Source organism: Pteropus alecto, unplaced genomic scaffold, assembly GCF_000325575.1.
Source record: "Pteropus alecto unplaced genomic scaffold, ASM32557v1 scaffold89, whole genome shotgun sequence".
In the NCBI taxonomy this organism is placed as follows: domain Eukaryota; kingdom Metazoa; phylum Chordata; class Mammalia; order Chiroptera; family Pteropodidae; genus Pteropus; species Pteropus alecto.
Genome location: NW_006443130.1, coordinates 1483861 through 1500209, shown reverse-complemented (window position 1 = coordinate 1500209; position 16349 = coordinate 1483861). Strand labels below are relative to the sequence as shown.

General features: G+C 47.4%; 1 protein-coding gene across 3 annotated transcripts in view; it reads right to left on the bottom strand.

Moving 5' to 3' along the window:
- DPY19L3 (dpy-19 like C-mannosyltransferase 3) overlaps positions 1-16270 on the bottom strand; it is a 38748-nt gene extending 22478 nt beyond the window's left edge. For all 3 annotated transcript variants that reach the window (XM_006923420.3, XM_006923421.3, XM_015598251.2), the window contains exons 1-7: positions 15582-16270; positions 13853-13986; positions 8304-8394; positions 5612-5733; positions 4951-5096; positions 3452-3575; positions 2787-2921 (exon numbers count right to left, since the gene is read on the bottom strand). In XM_006923420.3, the coding sequence (XP_006923482.1) occupies positions 2787-2921; positions 3452-3575; positions 4951-5096; positions 5612-5733; positions 8304-8394; positions 13853-13986; positions 15582-15684 (855 nt within the window). In that variant the 5' untranslated portion in view covers positions 15685-16270. The remainder of the gene's footprint in view (positions 1-2786; positions 2922-3451; positions 3576-4950; positions 5097-5611; positions 5734-8303; positions 8395-13852; positions 13987-15581) is intronic.
- Positions 16271-16349: the final 79 nt, after the last annotated feature.

Genomic DNA, 16349 nt, shown 5'->3' with positions numbered 1-16349 from the left:
AGTCCTCCAACGCTGTTCTTCTGCGTGGTTGTTCTGGTTATTCGGGGTCCCTTGAGTTTCCATGAGAATTTTATGATCACCTTGTCAGTTTCTGCAAAATACGCACCTGGGATTCCGAGAGGAGCTGTGCCGAATCTGCAGATTTGGGGAGCACTGACATCTTAACAGTGAGCTTTCCAACCTACGACCAGGGGCGTCTTTCTAACGTACGGACGTCTTTAATCCTTTCAACGATGTTTTGTAGTTTTCAGAGTATATGTCAGTACTTCTCGTTCCGTTTATACCTAAGTAGTTTATTCTTTTTGACATTTTCCTTCTAGAAAGCATTTCTGCCTTTTGTTCTCTTTTCTATTAGGGTGCACATGTGTTTTTCATTGATTTGCAGGACCTCTGAGAAGAACAACTCATTCACAAATGTATTTGAAAAAATAAACCATCGTTTTGTTTCCCTTTGTTTGGATTATGGTGCCTTTGGATGCTGGCGGTTCTTTCTATACTGGCTGGGCGTACTTCTAGAAAAAAAAGGCAGTTTGTACTACAACACTGCATGGTCTGTAAACGTGAGCACACCTTACGTTCAGGGGAACCCTGCTGGCGAGCAGCACTGCACGCCAGAACATCCCTGATGGTCACTGGGATGCCCGATGCGCGGCGGGCTGCCGGCGGCAGTGGGGGCGGCCGTTTGGTTGTATCTGGCTGCAGCAGGGCAGGTAACGCCCATGTCTCCTGCCTGGCTAGGCTTCTCCTTTTCCGGTCCTTTTGTGGAGCTTTTTTCCCCGAGTCCCTTGGTGTTTCCTGGGTGCTGACTTTCCCAGCACCTAGTCTGGTTCACATGAGGCCAAACGAAAGCCTAGGAGCTCACGGCCACGTTTTCCCTCGTCTCGAGGCCTCGAGGCAGACCGCCTTCCGTTCTCCACCTCTCAGGCCTCCTGACGTTGTTTCAGGCCCGTGGTCCAGGGCCTGCGCCGTGCGTAGCGGGAGACGAGGGAGAAGCGCACCCGCTCCGCCTCGTCTGGGGCCACACGGAGTCCTTTGAGGGTCCCTTTGAGGGTCCCTTTGAGGGTCCCTTTGAGGGTCCGCTCTCACAATCTGGGCACTGACGTGTCACGCTGTTTCGCGGCTGATAAGACTTTATTAACCTCCACATTCTGTCTCTAATGGAGCAACGTATATGCTTGAAAGTACCACTTACTGTTCTGCTCTATTCTAAAAACCTTTGCACATATTTCTGATGGAAAACTTGAGCTTCTGATGAAAAGAGATTTTCCAACATCCATGGAAAGATGCCACGAACTCAAGAAGACGGTGCTTGTCACCACATCTGGCTCTGAATCTGTATCACCTTTTCCTGATCCTTCGCCATTCGATGAGGTTAGAGATCAGCGAGTCTCATTTATGAATAAACTGAAGCTCTGAGAAGCTGAAGCACAGGCTGAAGTTTAAAGAGCTAGTTCTTTCCAGAGCAGAGCAGCAACTCAACTTTATGACTTGGGACTCTTTCTTTATAATACTGTTCCGCCTTAAATTCTGATACTTAAGACTACTTCTACTACCAGCAAAGTTCCAGATAGAAAAGTTTAAAACAGTTTAGAACTGAACATGAAGTAAATTAGCCGTGTTCTTCTTTAGTTTTGCATGTGCCAAAACAGTATCTTTTATTGTTTTCTAATTTTAAAAGGAAAAAAAAAAAAAGAAATCTATGTTCATTACAGAAAAATCCAAAAGATCTAAAGAACAAAAAATATGAGCACATGAACCATGCTGTCTATGTCTTTACTTCCCAGGCTAGATGGTAGACTCCCTGGGGAGGGGGCAGCATCTTGCACAGGCTGCCGCTTTCTGTGGCGCCCACGCTGTCACCGTGAACCTGCTGGGTGCCTGGGATGCTTCCCAGTTCAGATTCTGTCAGTTTCCAAAGACTGTCGCTCACCCTTCGACACGAAGTAAAGCAGGGCGACTCTTCCGTATCAGAGTGTGTCGCTGTCCTGGCTCTGGAGATACCATTTTATTACGTGTGGAAAATATTTACGTTACTGCTACTTCAGAATAGTAACTGAGCAATTTAAAAAACATAAGTGATACATTAAAACATATTCCTGCACATGGAAAAAAAGCCATTCAATTGAATGACCGCAGCACACAATGAGAAACTAACCAGAGTTTCCCTATAATTGCCTTATTTCACATGTGACCTTCGTTCAGTCAGTCGGGACTGGTTAAATGTTACTATAAAAATTTTATAAAGTGCCACAGAAAACTTGTTACATACTCATCGATTTCCTTGGGGGAAAAAAAAGGCAACGCATAGAAATACATTTTACGAGAGCTATCTTATATTTTAAAATTTAAGCCATCTCTATAAAGCAGCGGTCCCCAACCTTTCTGAGGCCAAGGACCGGTGCTCCTGTGAGTCTAACGCCTGACGGTCTGAGGTGGAGCTGAGGGGTGACGCCTGCGCTGGGGAGCGGCTGCGAACACAGATGGAGCTTTGCTTGCTCGCCTGCCGCTCACTTCCTGCTATGCGGCCCTGTCCGTAACAGACCATAGACCGGTACCAGTCCGCGTGGCCCAGGGGTCGGGGACCCCTGCCATAAAGGATATTCGCGATCCAAATAAATCCATCTTTTAATGTCAGGTAAGCAGGACAAAAGTTGAGATGGCTGAACTGGGCTGCGTGCCTACTCGGCTCCAAACTGTGTATTTACACAAGAGCCGTGCACGCGCACGCGCATCCCACGACTGCAAACGAGACAGCAGCGCCGCCTGCGCGAAGGCGTAGCGCTCACCTTCGAGGCGGGCAGCATGTCCAGGGAGTCCAGTGAGAACAGCACCAGCGCCTGCACCAGCATCACAAACTGATTAAACTGCCACGCCAGACTGAAGAGGAAGGTTGATACGAAAATGGCAAGAAGTGTCAGCCTCTGTGGAAAGAAAACCTTCGTGTCATTTCCATGCCACTGGTAATAAAAAGCCTCACAGACAAGTTTGCTCAAGAGCAGCCGGGATCTAACCAAACAGAAAAGCCATAAACTGTCACTCTGAAAACGCCTGCACTTGTTATTTAAGCTCTAAATAGCCTGAAGTGACGCTTGGCATGTAAACATTCACATACGGCATCTGTACCCGCACTGGAATGGAGGCGGTAATGCACCCGATCACCTCAAAAGCGATGGCTTACAGATTCTGACAGTTTCGCAGAAATTGCCCGTGGGTTTGCTGCAACTATTTAAGGGCAGATCATGTAGAGCACATTTTTAACAACAAAAATGAAAACATTTTCTTTGCAAAGTAGGCAAAGGCTCAGAAAGGAGACTTCGTTTGACTCGAGCTGAAAAAGTGGCATGAATGAGAAGGGCTCGCGTGTGCTGGGACGTGTGCGCTTCCCGCTTCCCGACGCTTCTTAGGTAAAACTGGACGATGAGAAGACACATGAAGTGTTATAAAAACTCACTTCAGAACGAGGCCGTAAGTTTGGTCTCAGGAAATATGTCACCGCAGCCACCTGGATCGCAAAGAATGGCAGTGCCCAGTTCTCCCTCAGCGGCACAGTGAACTCCACTCTCGTCGTGTCTGTTCTGCACAGGGAAGACACGGTGAGCAAAGCGTCGCTGTCACTGCGGTGACACACGGTCTCCCAGTGTGAACAGCACGTCACGGTAGGTGGCCTCAGATCCCGGTTACAGTTCTCAATAGTGACGCGTCCTCATCACCATCCCCATGACATGAAACGGGGCAGCCTGTCCACAGCCACGCGGTCGGCTAAGTGGCAGAGTTGGGGCTCACACCTGAGGGGGGCTCGTGCCGACGGCCCTGCAGTGTGGCTCTAACTCCAGCATCCTGTGCCCCCCGTGTCCCGAGCGTTGTCCACTTGAGCCTTAAATTTTTTGCCAGCTCCTCGCCTCCCTAGAACATGAGCCCTCGAGAACAAGTATGGTTATGTTTCACCTCTGCACACGCTGGACCAAGGACCCCCTACCAGGTGGCAAACAAACGTCATTTACTCACTCTTAACATGGACAATCTGACCTGCCTTTGCTCCTCGCAGGAGGACTACGCTGGATCCAAACATAAGAGGCAGCGTGACAGAGCAGTCTCATGCTTCATGTTGGAATTCTGACCACGGCCCAGCTGCGCATCTATTTATATAAATATATGTGCTTGTACACACACACGCAAACACACGCACGCACACACATGTGCACACTCACACACACACACATGCGCACTCACGCACACGCACGCGCACACACACATACCTTAATGTTTCAAGTTAATCTTTTAAGCTTGAATTTCCTCATCTCTAGGATGGTGGTAAGAGAACCTCCTCTTCAGGGTTGTTAAAAGAATATACATAACACCTTGCGTAACGTGCTTGGCATATAGTAAGCACTCAATGAGGCTATAATAAAAAGTAATCTGTTTAGGATTATAAAATGAAGTCAACATTAGAACTTGTGTTCAAGTCTCCTTCTCCACAGTGGTTGCTGACTGTAGGGCAGGCATAAGTCAATGCATCTTGAATGTTTATAAAAAATGACATCTCATAACGCACCAGTATTTAGAAGTTAATAAAAGGTAATTAAATAACGTAAGAACTTCCTTGCATGTGCGCTGTGCTTTGTGCTTTGCTAATTATGAGCTGCACTCACCCCGTGAAGGCTGATAGTGAAGATATCATTAAAGCACTTTACGAGCTGAGCTACGGGGCCGGAGAAATACCGGTCACACCGCAAACTGGTGACGGAACTGGGCTATCCTGGAAGAGTCTCCTTGCTCTCCCTGTCCCCAGCTGGAATCACACAGGAGGGCTTTCTGCCTTACTTAGTGAGACAAACACCAGCCGAGAGAGAACACCCCACACGACGAATGGGGCAGAACAGCTTTCTATGAGCTGGAAGTTAAGTAACTGCATTTCTGCTAAGGGAGAAAGGCAGACCGATTCCAACTCACCTGTTAGTGACATACCAGACAGCTGCTAAGAGTCCTGACAGCCACGTGCCACTAAGGAGCCAGCTGGTTGTGTAAAGGGCTGTGACATAGATGGCTTGGAGTCCAAACAAGGTGTAAATATAAAAATAAACTGGCTCCAAATATTTCTGTAAAAGGGAACCATAAAAGGTATTTGTTAGGGAAGCCCCGACCTTTCTCCCTGTCATTTAAAAAGTGACAGCCGACAGTCCATACTCAGAAGCCTGACGTTAATCCCAAGCCCCTGGCCTCCCCAGCACAGCGGGGGGCGGTCCTGCGACTCTGGCTCCTGCCTGGCTCTGTCCAGCTCTACCTTACTCACGCTAGAAGGGGTCCCTGCAATTTGCTCATTTTCCAATGTTTTTTATTTTAAAGATATGTGAGGAGTGATTATGCTGAAAATCTTTATCAGTTCTACACTGCACAAATATATAAGCCAAGAAGCTTCTATCTGTTCAAAATATCTTATAAAACATAAGTAAAAAGCAAAGCCCGCAATATTCATGAAGAGATTTAGGGTACTGCTGCTTTTATACCAAGCCGGCTGAACATCAGAACAACATATGTGAAACTTTCCACTTAAAATGGCAGATTTTGACTTTCGTCTTCTATGAACAACTCAACGTCACCGAGCACAACGTACCTGTATGGGTAGAACTCTATATAAAATACTGAGAAAAACCTCCTGGTATATATTCATTCGTTGAAGGAGGTTAATTGTCCTCATAGATTCAGTTTTGTTATCATACATTAAGCCATGAAAACCTAAGGTCGATATTTGAAAAATCAGGAAAAAATGATTACAATTAAAATCATTCATTTGAACTATTCACAGTCTTCAGTGCGTGCAGAGAACATGCTCCTGACGCGGAGGGTGTGACACCCTCCAGCAGGCTTCTCACCAGGCAGAGAACCCAGACCCGGGAGCGCCTCGCCTCGCTCAGTGGGGGTCGGACCCGAAGAAGCATTAGATGGCACCCCAGGCTCCAGCAAACCGGAACGTGGGAAAACCTGATAGATGACTCAGCGTTTTCAACAAAAAGTTACAAGAAAAAAAATGGAAAGGAATCTATAGATTAAAAGAAACACTTAAAGACACACAGCAAATGACTATAACATATGGGTTTTTGGATCTCAAAAACTGCACTAAAAATCGGTAAGACAATCAGGAGAATCCAACAGTGACTGGATATTTGATAGTACGTAATTTTTTTCTTTTTCTTTTTTTACTTTTAAATTGTGAAATTAAATATCTCAAATTTAGGCATTAGATATTACTCTTTTAAAAAAGATTTTGTTAAAATATAGCTATGATACAATATTGCATTAGTTTCGAGTGTGTAGCTCAGTTATTCAACATTCATATTCCTGAAGAAGTGACGGCCATGATAACCGTCTCAGACGGTAAGTAATTTCCGAATCGTGCTACAGTGACAGTAACGCGGCATGCTTATAGCAGACAGTTGCCATCCTTCAGAGAGACACACTGATATCCGCACATGGAGCAGGATGCTGTCCCAGAGTTACTCTGTAGTCACCGGCTGGGGACAGGGAGGGGCAGCCAGGTGACGGGGCCAGTCATGAGCTGGTAAGTGCTGCGGTGGGGCGACAGACACGTGGAAACCCGTTACAGGGCTCTCCGTCTACCTTTTCTTTCTTTCTTTTTTTAAAAATGTTTGGACTTTTCTAAAAGAAAAATCTTAACAAATGACTTAAGTGAACTAAGTGCACAGTGACACCTGAGGAGAAGGCGCCCAGTTCACCGTCATGGCAGTTTCCCACTCAGCACTCTTGGAGCTCTGACGTCTGGGCCCGACAGTTCTTTGTTGTGGGGACTGTCCTGTGCTTTGCAGGATGTTTAGCAGCACCCCTGCCCTCGACCCGCTAAATCCCAGGAGCACGCTCTCTCCCTCCCCTGGCTGTGACAACCAGAACCATCTCTGGACATTCTGACTGTCCCCTAGGGACATGACTGCCCTGAGTCGGAAGCGCTGCCTTAGAGGGTGCTGGAGAAGCAGCTCGTAATCCTGAGAACTGGCCTGGACAGCTGACTCTGTTTACGGCAGTCATGTTCCACGAAGTTGCAGTGCAAACTGACTTAGTGACACTGAACTATCAGGAAATATGGTGTTAGGGTCCTGCAAGCCTCTGATAATACATTTTTAGCAACCGATTGGCACGTGACCTTGATTTACGTGTGTTTCTTTAATATACACGGTTGATTCATTAACGCTAGCTCACACTGGAGGAAGCTCATGGAACATGCGTGTTTGCTCCGTGTGCCTTCTTCATGGCCTTCTGTCTCTTGGGACACGAGACAGCACTGAGTGACTGAAAACGCCATGAATACTGCTCTGGGGGTGACTAGTTTTAGCAAGTGGGCAATTAGCAGATATGGAATTCATGAATAACCACATGAGGAAAAACGTCAACGCTTATCCTGCCTCATATCAACTGTACCTCAGGGCGATCAAATAGCTGATGAAGAAAAGGTTTTCTATATAGCAGAGTTCCTGCTAATAATGACAGGAACAACGACGGAATTAAAATGTCCCTTCTGTCACCTTGCTAAAATAATGGATACAGGCAACGATCATCAAACGGCTGCTAAAAGCCTCAAGTTTTGGCTGATGAGTAATTAACCTTATTATGGGTAAATCTGGCTCTCTACACAGAAACCAACTGATTAATTTTTATAGCACAAAAAGAAAGATAAGCAAAATCTCATGTCTCTTAGTGTAATAAAACCAGAAGTACAGAGTGGCAGCTATGAAGGATTCCTGCCCCAAATCTATCTGGATGCAGGCAAAGGCTAGCGGAGGGCAACTCTGTGTCACGTGTCATGTCAAGTGCATCGAGTGTGTATTACACAGGGAGACCCTTTCTGGGGCTTCCATCAGCCGGAGCAAAGCTAAAGAGTGCGAGCTACACTTCTGAGAAACAGAAATATGGGGAAATGGCAACTGTGAAATAAAGGACTGTATGAGCACTGGGGACCGCCCTGATGTTCGTCTGCACCATCAAGTGCCTCTGCTTAGACAATGTGCCTTTGAGCTGCAAAGCCCTCTTCCCAATCAAGCAACTGCAGACAGATTAATTTTGGGTCGGAGTAGGGCTGAGAGGCAAGGAGAGGGGCATTATATAAAGTGCTGCCTAGCTTTTTATAGAGCAAAACATTTTCATGGATTGACTATGTGAACGGGGAAAGACACGCAAGTTCAAAGAAAACATTATGCAAGTTATACGAAACATTTAACATGCTTCAGTGCACATGTAGTTTTTGGCTGAGACACTGAGAGAACGCGGCCGACCCCAAGACAGCGCACGGCGCTTACCTTCCGTGAGGGTTGGCGCCTGCAGCATCTGCTTGTAGTACGAGTAATACAGTCCACACTCTGTTCGGAAGGAGATTTCTCGCTCCACTTCCTGAAATGAAGTGAGGGCTATGAGTTCACGTGACCTAGTTTTGTTTAGATGTCTGTCACTATAGAAACAGGACACAGAACTCCAACTTAAAAGGAAAAAACAGCTCTGAACATACAGTCTTAAGAAATCTTGGCAAATGAAAACAACACAGGGCTGATAATTGTAGGAATTGGGTGTATGTTATAGGGGCTTATTATACTATTCTCTACTTTTGTGGATACTTAAAATTTTCCATAACAAACCATTTTTTAAAATGGAGATATCTAGTTCCATTTAAGTTGATTTTTCAGAGTTAACATTTTTCTTTTATTTCACACCACCATTTTTACAATATTAGTGAGAAATAAAATTGGATCAGTACAAAAATATCTCCCAAATAAAAAGAACTGTAACTGCCTTAGACACCTGCCTACGAGATGAACAGTTTTCTTTTTACGGTAGGGGTAGGAGGCGTTCCTGGGGAAGGGGCAGGCCTCGCACGTGTGGGCTTTTCTTGCACAGCAGGAAGGCGCTCAGGTAGGAAAATGGATGCAAGGAACTTAAACTGCTTTCACATAAATGCTCCACTTAGAAGAACTGAAGGTGTAGAGCAATAGCTATCAGTCAACGTGGTTGCTGGACGCTTTTATAAAATTTAAAACGTTAACATGAAGTATGTAGGCAGCTGGCAATGAGGATGGGGAAGTCTTTCTGCAATAATCCTGTTAATACTCTTAGAGCTTGTATTTCATATATAAATAAAAAACAGTATCAATGCACTAAGAATTATATCTATGTCATCACAGATTCCTTCATACCAGGGTTCAAAAGTCCAGGTCCTAGAATCTGCGACAGTGTCTAAAAGTCGTTTCCTTCTACGCCTTTTCCCGCTACGGCAGCTCCACGCTCCACAAACCCAGCCTCACCGGGGGAGGACGACGAACACGACACGTCTGGCTTTGCAGTGAATAAACTTTTAGTGCATCTTTATTTTTTCCTACCACCGACTCTTTTCAAATAGCAATAAATATTTCATTAAAAGAACCATTTATGCTATTTATCATCAGACTTGGAAATTATTTCTTATACCCTTTAACTATTTTTCCTATCCTTTAAAAATAAGTATTATAAATCAATTCATGAATAAAGCATTGAAGAAATACTCAATTACCTAAGAGTATAAACATGCCATTATTGACCTTGAAAAAACAAACTATTATGTTCTATCGCTGTTAAGTCTTAAAAAAAAAGAGAGGAGGGGTAGGTAGCAAATCTTAAATAATGAGCTTCCTTTTGTATAAAACGAGTTTATCCTGGAAAAATCAAACACTACAAAGAAGGCCGAGTCGGGCTCTGAAATTCACTGTGATCAGCACGTCTGCTCCACGCAAAGGCGGGGGTGGAGCGACAGGACGCGGCGGCTCTGACTCCCATGTCTGCCACGGAGCCGGGACGCGTCTTCCACAGCGGCAGAGAGCCCTGAGCGGTCACGTTAACCCACTCGCCTTCGGTCTCTGAGAAAAGCGGCTCTCCTGCCTTTGAGAACGTAAAACGGAGCTGGTATCACCTACTCTATGTACAAACTCCTACTTGGTCAAGTAACAACAGAGGCTGTGAACTGACGTTAACTGAGCAAATATTAGCTTTCCTTGGTGCGGGGAAAAAAAAAAAAAAAAAAAAAAGAAACCCAAACCATTAAGTTTAGTTACATTCCCTTTCTTCTCTCCAGCTGCCCTGAAGTGTTCCAAGCATGGCCGCCCCCAGTGGAACCTTCTAACCCCAACCTTGTACCCCGAATCAGCCTGGAGACCCGCAGCAGTCATGCGCTCGTGGGGGCTTCACAGCCTGCATGGTTCTCAGAATAAAAGGCTGACTCCATCAAGGTGGGAAGGGACAAGCGCCGCTCCAAGCACGAAGGGCAGAAAGCTCCCGTGCCCCACCCCCTCCGCGATGCGCCCAGACTGTGTAAAGAACGGAGGGTCCTATTTAACGAAAATGCGTTCAAACATGATGAATCGGCGATCTCGGCACCAGCTGTACAGAACCAAATGCTATACTTTATCAGACAGACACTGGCAAGTTTTACATCTGCTTCCTGCTAAGAGAACATCTGCTTTACTCAGTCAAACGCTTTTCCAGTTTTACAGCCATTTATACTTCGCCTGGTGGACTGTGCCAACGAAAACGTCCAGTGGCGGCGTTCTGCACTAGAGGGAGCGGCCGGGCAGGTGCTTCATGCTCAGTCCCCACGGGTCCCCGGGAGCACCGTGTGGAGAGTGAAAGCACCTTCCCTACAGATAACGAGACAGAAGGGGAAAGACAAAGGAACTGTCTTTTTAAGGACGTGTGCAGCTAGCCATTTAAGCAGTAGCTTAGATAGTAATTCAGCAGACGTACCAGAAGGAAAAAGCATCGAGAACAAAATGAGCGCTCACGGTGAGTGACATGCGCCCTCGGCAACACGAAAGGCCACCGGCCCTTGTAGACAGATGACAGCAAATGTGCAAAGGAAGCATATCATCAGTTTTTTAAAATCTCACGCAAATGACTCCCGTTTATACAAACTGCCCCCCAATAACTAGGCTGCGGACAGTGGGGAAGCCATGGGAAGATTAACTTTATAAACGGAACCTGTTTCACGCTGGGCTGACAAATCGTCTCGCCAAGAAGGGAGCTCAGAGGACAGCCCTGCTCACAGCTCTGCACTGGCAACCATGCCTGCGGCACGCACTGATGGCACACGCGGTTTCCCGGCTGTTTGAACCCATGTCCCTCTGTCAGAATGAATGATTCCTGCCCCCGAGCTGACTGGAGCTGTAACGAGTGACAGTCGCCAGGCTGGGAAGGAGCTTAGACTGCTGCTGAAGTGACAGTTTCTCCACTGGGCTGACACTGAGGCCGCCATCGGCCCTGGTACTGCTGTAGCGACCGCACTGAGCACTAGCCTTGTTTGTCATGGAGACCCCGTGCTTTGCATGAGCATCCAATGGGCGGACATACTGATTCCGTACCAGCAAATAAATAAGAGCCTAGCAGTGGCAAATGGCAGCATAAGGAAAAAAAGACTAAAAAATTGAGCAGCTCGAGTGCTTTTAGCCAAACGAGAATTAACTTTATCATTGAATATCCGTTTGCTGGAAAGATGAAAAGGTCTAAGAATTTAGCCCTTGATCCCAAGAGGTTTATGTTTCAACGAAAAGAATAATGCAATTAACAAGGAAAGACAGATATCGGTCAGAAGGAGTGAGCAGCCTCTGCCTGAATATTAAACTGGTCCCCACTGGATTCTGGGCTTCTCCTGGTGCCTTCTTCCTCCAGTCTACCCACCTCATTCATTCATGAGATCATTTATTCATTCAACGACCACCTCCTGACCAACAAGTGACAAGCATTCTGCTGGGAGATTAAGCAGAGAACAAAAGAGACACAAACCTCCGCCTTCATGGAATTTACCATCTAAGTAGACAAGTAAAATATAACGAGGGCGGCCGAGGGGGCCAGGGAGGGAAGGGGGTGGTGTGGTGGTGTTAAGTGGCCACTGGGCAGGGACCTAGAGGTGAGGCCTGGGCCACGGAGGGGAGCCTGCTGGGCAGACAGAACGGCGCACGGGCGCCCCGGAGGACGGCGAGGACGTCATGCGGTCCGTGCGGAGGGAGGAAACGTGGCTTCTAAGGTCAGGGAGGCTGTCTCCCTTCTCGAACTCTCTGCTCTCGTCCCTTCACCCCCAGTTTGCCTGGTTAACCCTTCTCGCCCTTCGGGTCTTGCTGACCATCGCGTCCCCTAGAAAACTGTCCCTGTTCTAAAGCTGGGGCGGGCCCCCTGCTACGTGCCCCTACGATGCCGTCCTACGCAGCATAGTGCTGGCGTCAAGCACTGCGACTCGCCGGCGGGCCCCTCCCAGACGGCGCCTTGTCCCGCCCGGCAGTGTTGCCGCCTCTGACAGCAGTGCCTGCTGGCGCACTGCAGGAGCGTCGTATGCATTTGCTGGATCCATTCACTACCCCGGAAGGCCTGCTGGAAAATTCAGAAGCCTGTTATCCTTCCACGTGCCCACGGTGTTGATTCGGGGTTTCCCACGGAACAGGTGCTCAACAAACACCAGGTAAAAGTGTGACGACTTCCTCACCTCATGAGGGCAGAGAGAGAAAGGTCAGGGATGCCTGGGTCTCCTGATGATGGGGCGTGCTTATCTGAGGGTGCTAGCAGGGTCTCATATGAGCTTCAGATTAAAGAACTAAACTTACCGGTTAAAATTAAATCACACGGTCTCTTTCAGTACATTTTATGATAGTCACAGCATTCAATTTTGGCTATGTACCCATGGAGGGACATTTGGGCCTTTATCCCACATACTTGTTAATAAGTAAGCATTAAGTTGCTTAACTGTACGGAATGTGTTTGTAAGCACCTCGTTTTAAAGAGATACAGGTGAGTAAAGTTTTTCTTGACAAGAAAACCAACAGCTGTCACCTAAGGAATCATTATTCTTTGATATCATGATGATTTGTATAAAGAGATATAAACACATGCTATACCTATGAAGTGAAGTGACAGGTTTTAAAAATAAGCATACCAGGAATGATTCATACAAATGAAGTGTGTCATTTAAAGCGCTCTTCTTCTGGAGGCTCACTCCAGTAAGGAAACCAAAGCGCAAAACACTGAAAGACTCTCTGGGAACTGTCTTCAGGTTCTACACTGACTCTTTGAAATGTCCTCACAGATGACACATCTTTGACCTCTGAAGGTCGATTTTGCCTTTGTAAGCACGGTGGTAAATAGGTCAAAGATCATGACATTTTAGATCAAAAACATGGTATATTTGGATGAAAAACACTGGCAATGTGTAAGCTTCCTTACGAATGTGATATATTTGTTCTGAAAATACTGTGACATCTAGAAATGTTTAAAGAGAGAACAGGAAACTGGTGTTTATAAAATCACAGAGCCTCCTGAGAATGTGATGACAGTTATGGCTCGTCCCCGACCACCTGCACACACCGCTGGAAAGGTGCGGACGCGCTGACATCACCTGTGGAGATGAAGACCCCACGGTTTAGAGCAGTGGCTTTCCAATTTGTTTTTTTACTGTACGCAATGGAAGAAAAATGTTCGTATTGCACATACATACACATAATTCTCAGAATCAATCCTCAACCCTAGAGTACGTGGGAGTGTCCTCTTATACCTGGTTTCGTCAGAAGATGTCACTCGCCACCTCCGGCACCAATGGCACAGCCCAGCCGGAAAAGCGCGGGGTGGCGTGACCGCCAGGTAGCTGGGGCACGGTGGTGCGGCAGGACGCGCTGGCTCAGGGGACTCTGATGCTACTTTAAACTCACAAATGTGGTCCTTTTACTCCGTTGCCAAACCTTGTCAGAGACTGGCCTCTGTACGGCCTGTGTGGTCATTCGCCTCCATGGCTACCAAATGGATACACCAACGAGCAAATCACACAACGATCGTAGAAGCCTCATACCTTAATGTTAGAAAACCATAGGTCGTTTTCGTGTAAAGTGGCCAGGTAGACAGAGGTAAAGAGTCCAACGCAAAGGGCAATGGTTCCCCCAACTGTAAATGACAGAGTCTTCCATAATCTTGTACTGCTACAACCTTTTAGAAAAAGGAAACAGAAGTTAACAGTCTTCCTTCAGACTATCAAGCATGCTAAGTCCCAGCTGCCCGTCACCGGGGGAGCTTCTGTGTCCCTAGTGGACAGTCGGGCTGCTCTGTGACCCCAGATCTGATCCCACACACTTAGCACCGCTTTGCCCACTTCCACTCTGGGGCGCGAGCTTCCTGTGGAAGGGATATCACCTCTCTCAGCGAACGCCCAGAGCCTGTGCCCACCCAGCTGGGCAACTGCTGTGGGGCCGCGAGGCTCATTTCCGGAGGAGCGTGTGGTCTGCATGTCTAGGATGCAGACAGTCTGCTTACGACTTGTGTTCACCTACTGTGTGGCCAGCAACTCTGTATCTAGGCATACCGTCACCCCCCCAAATAATTAGAGTTTTAAATGAACATCTGGCCACAAGAATATTTATCACAGTGGTTTGCACAGGCACAAGGTCAAAAAATCATCTAAATATCCAACATGGAATTAGTAAAATAAATTACGCTCTGGGCACACGAGGATACACTGACAATCTTTTTAAATACATTGACTACTTATGTTCATAACGTGGGAGAACCACAGCAAAAGCACATCAGCTTTGTGAAGCCACACAGGCGTGTGCGCTGGCAGGTTCACACTGTGGGCGACGTAGACGGCAAGATGAAGTGTCCTGCATGCCAGTCTCAGAACGGGTGGGTTTAGGGGAATACTTTTTCCTTTTTTGCTTTTCTTTAGCTTTCGGGTGATTTTCCTGGTATAAACAAATATTGCTTTGGTAAAACAGCCCTCAAAGTTATGTTTTAATTTAAAAAACCAAACTTAAATTTGCACTGAATAAGGTCTTCAGAAAGCACCGTCTCGTCCGAAATTGCTAATAGCTGAGTTGCATGGCCTGATTTTTCAATACAGATCACTTTTATTTTATAAAATTGTTTCTCTAAATTACTAGATCTGGCTGGTAAGAACTGACATGGCTGGTTCTCTCTAACTTCTGTCAGAGAACCCAAATTGTCTGGAGATGGAATTTCTCACCCTTGCTTTTAAAAACCTTGACCATGCTCATGAACTCTGGAGGTGAGAGGTTAGTAATTAAGGCCGGGTGACGTATGGCTTAGCAAGTGTCTTTAGTATTGTATTAAAAACATGAAATTCTGACCACTTTTCCCACCAAACAAAAGAGTAAAGAATAAAATTTCAGGAAAATGACTGAAAATAAAGACTGAAAAACTGTTTGATTCATCTTCCAGTGCTTTAATGAGCTGAGGAACTCACCCAGGCAGGGCTGCCTTGACCGATCAGCGGACGTGAACCAGAAAAGGGGAAAGCATGGCTGGGACGGCCCAGGGTTGCCTGGCAACCCCCAGCCACTGAAAGACGCTCGAGGAACCAGGGCTTCCCCCTTCCTTTTTTATCCAACCACAACTGTAGAACCAGTGTGATCGAACTGCAAACTATCTGAGGAACTAAACCACTGGGTATTAGAATGAGTTTCCTCAACTGTTAGGTCTCACTGAATTTTTAGCCTATGGGAGTGGCATTTTAACACGCGGAAGTAAAAGCGATCCCAAATGCTGGTTGAATTTAAATCACCTACCAGACAGCAATTTATCTTCCAACTTCACGTTTTCTTCTTGTGCCGCATGATCCTCAGAAACTTCTGTGGTTTTGACCCCTTTCCTTTGCCTGATGGATATCATGATGTCAGACTCACATGCATTGCTCTTCCAACCTCTCCTACAAACGACGCCAGAGTGAGCCGCCGGCCGTGCGCAGCGCCCCCAGCCCAGTCCCCAGGGCTCCTCTCACGGCGACAGGTGCGTGAGTGACACAGCGCGTCCACCAGGTGCCCTCCCGCAGCTGGGCGCACGAGCGCGCCGCCCCGCACCCTCCTCCCGGGAAGCCGCTTGCAGCCCCGCAGGGGTTCCCCGTCCTGGGCCACTGGCCCGCGCGACGTCATGTAATTACAGTCTGACATGACTCTACAGCCCGTGCCCCGGGAGAGGTCTTCGGTAGTAAGTGTTGAAGGCCTGATTCTGAAGGGCCGAAACGTGGCCTCGGGGCAGGTGCGTGGATTTCAACACATCCACCCTGGGAGCTTCGGGGGGCTCTGGGGTGCCTCGGGGGCGGCCCCACACCTCGGGCCCTCGGGGTGCGCGCGTTTCTCCCATCCAGCGCTACGCGCGACCGCCACCGGCCCGGGCTTCGGCGGGCCGAGTCCCTAACGGCGAACGACCTGCCCCGAAGGGAAGAGCCGGCCGCCGCCACGGTGCCGCTCATGCGTGCATTCGTTCATTCATTCGTTCATTCGTCCGTCCGTCCGTCCAAACGCAAGGCGCCGCCGACGTGCGCGCGGCACCCAGAG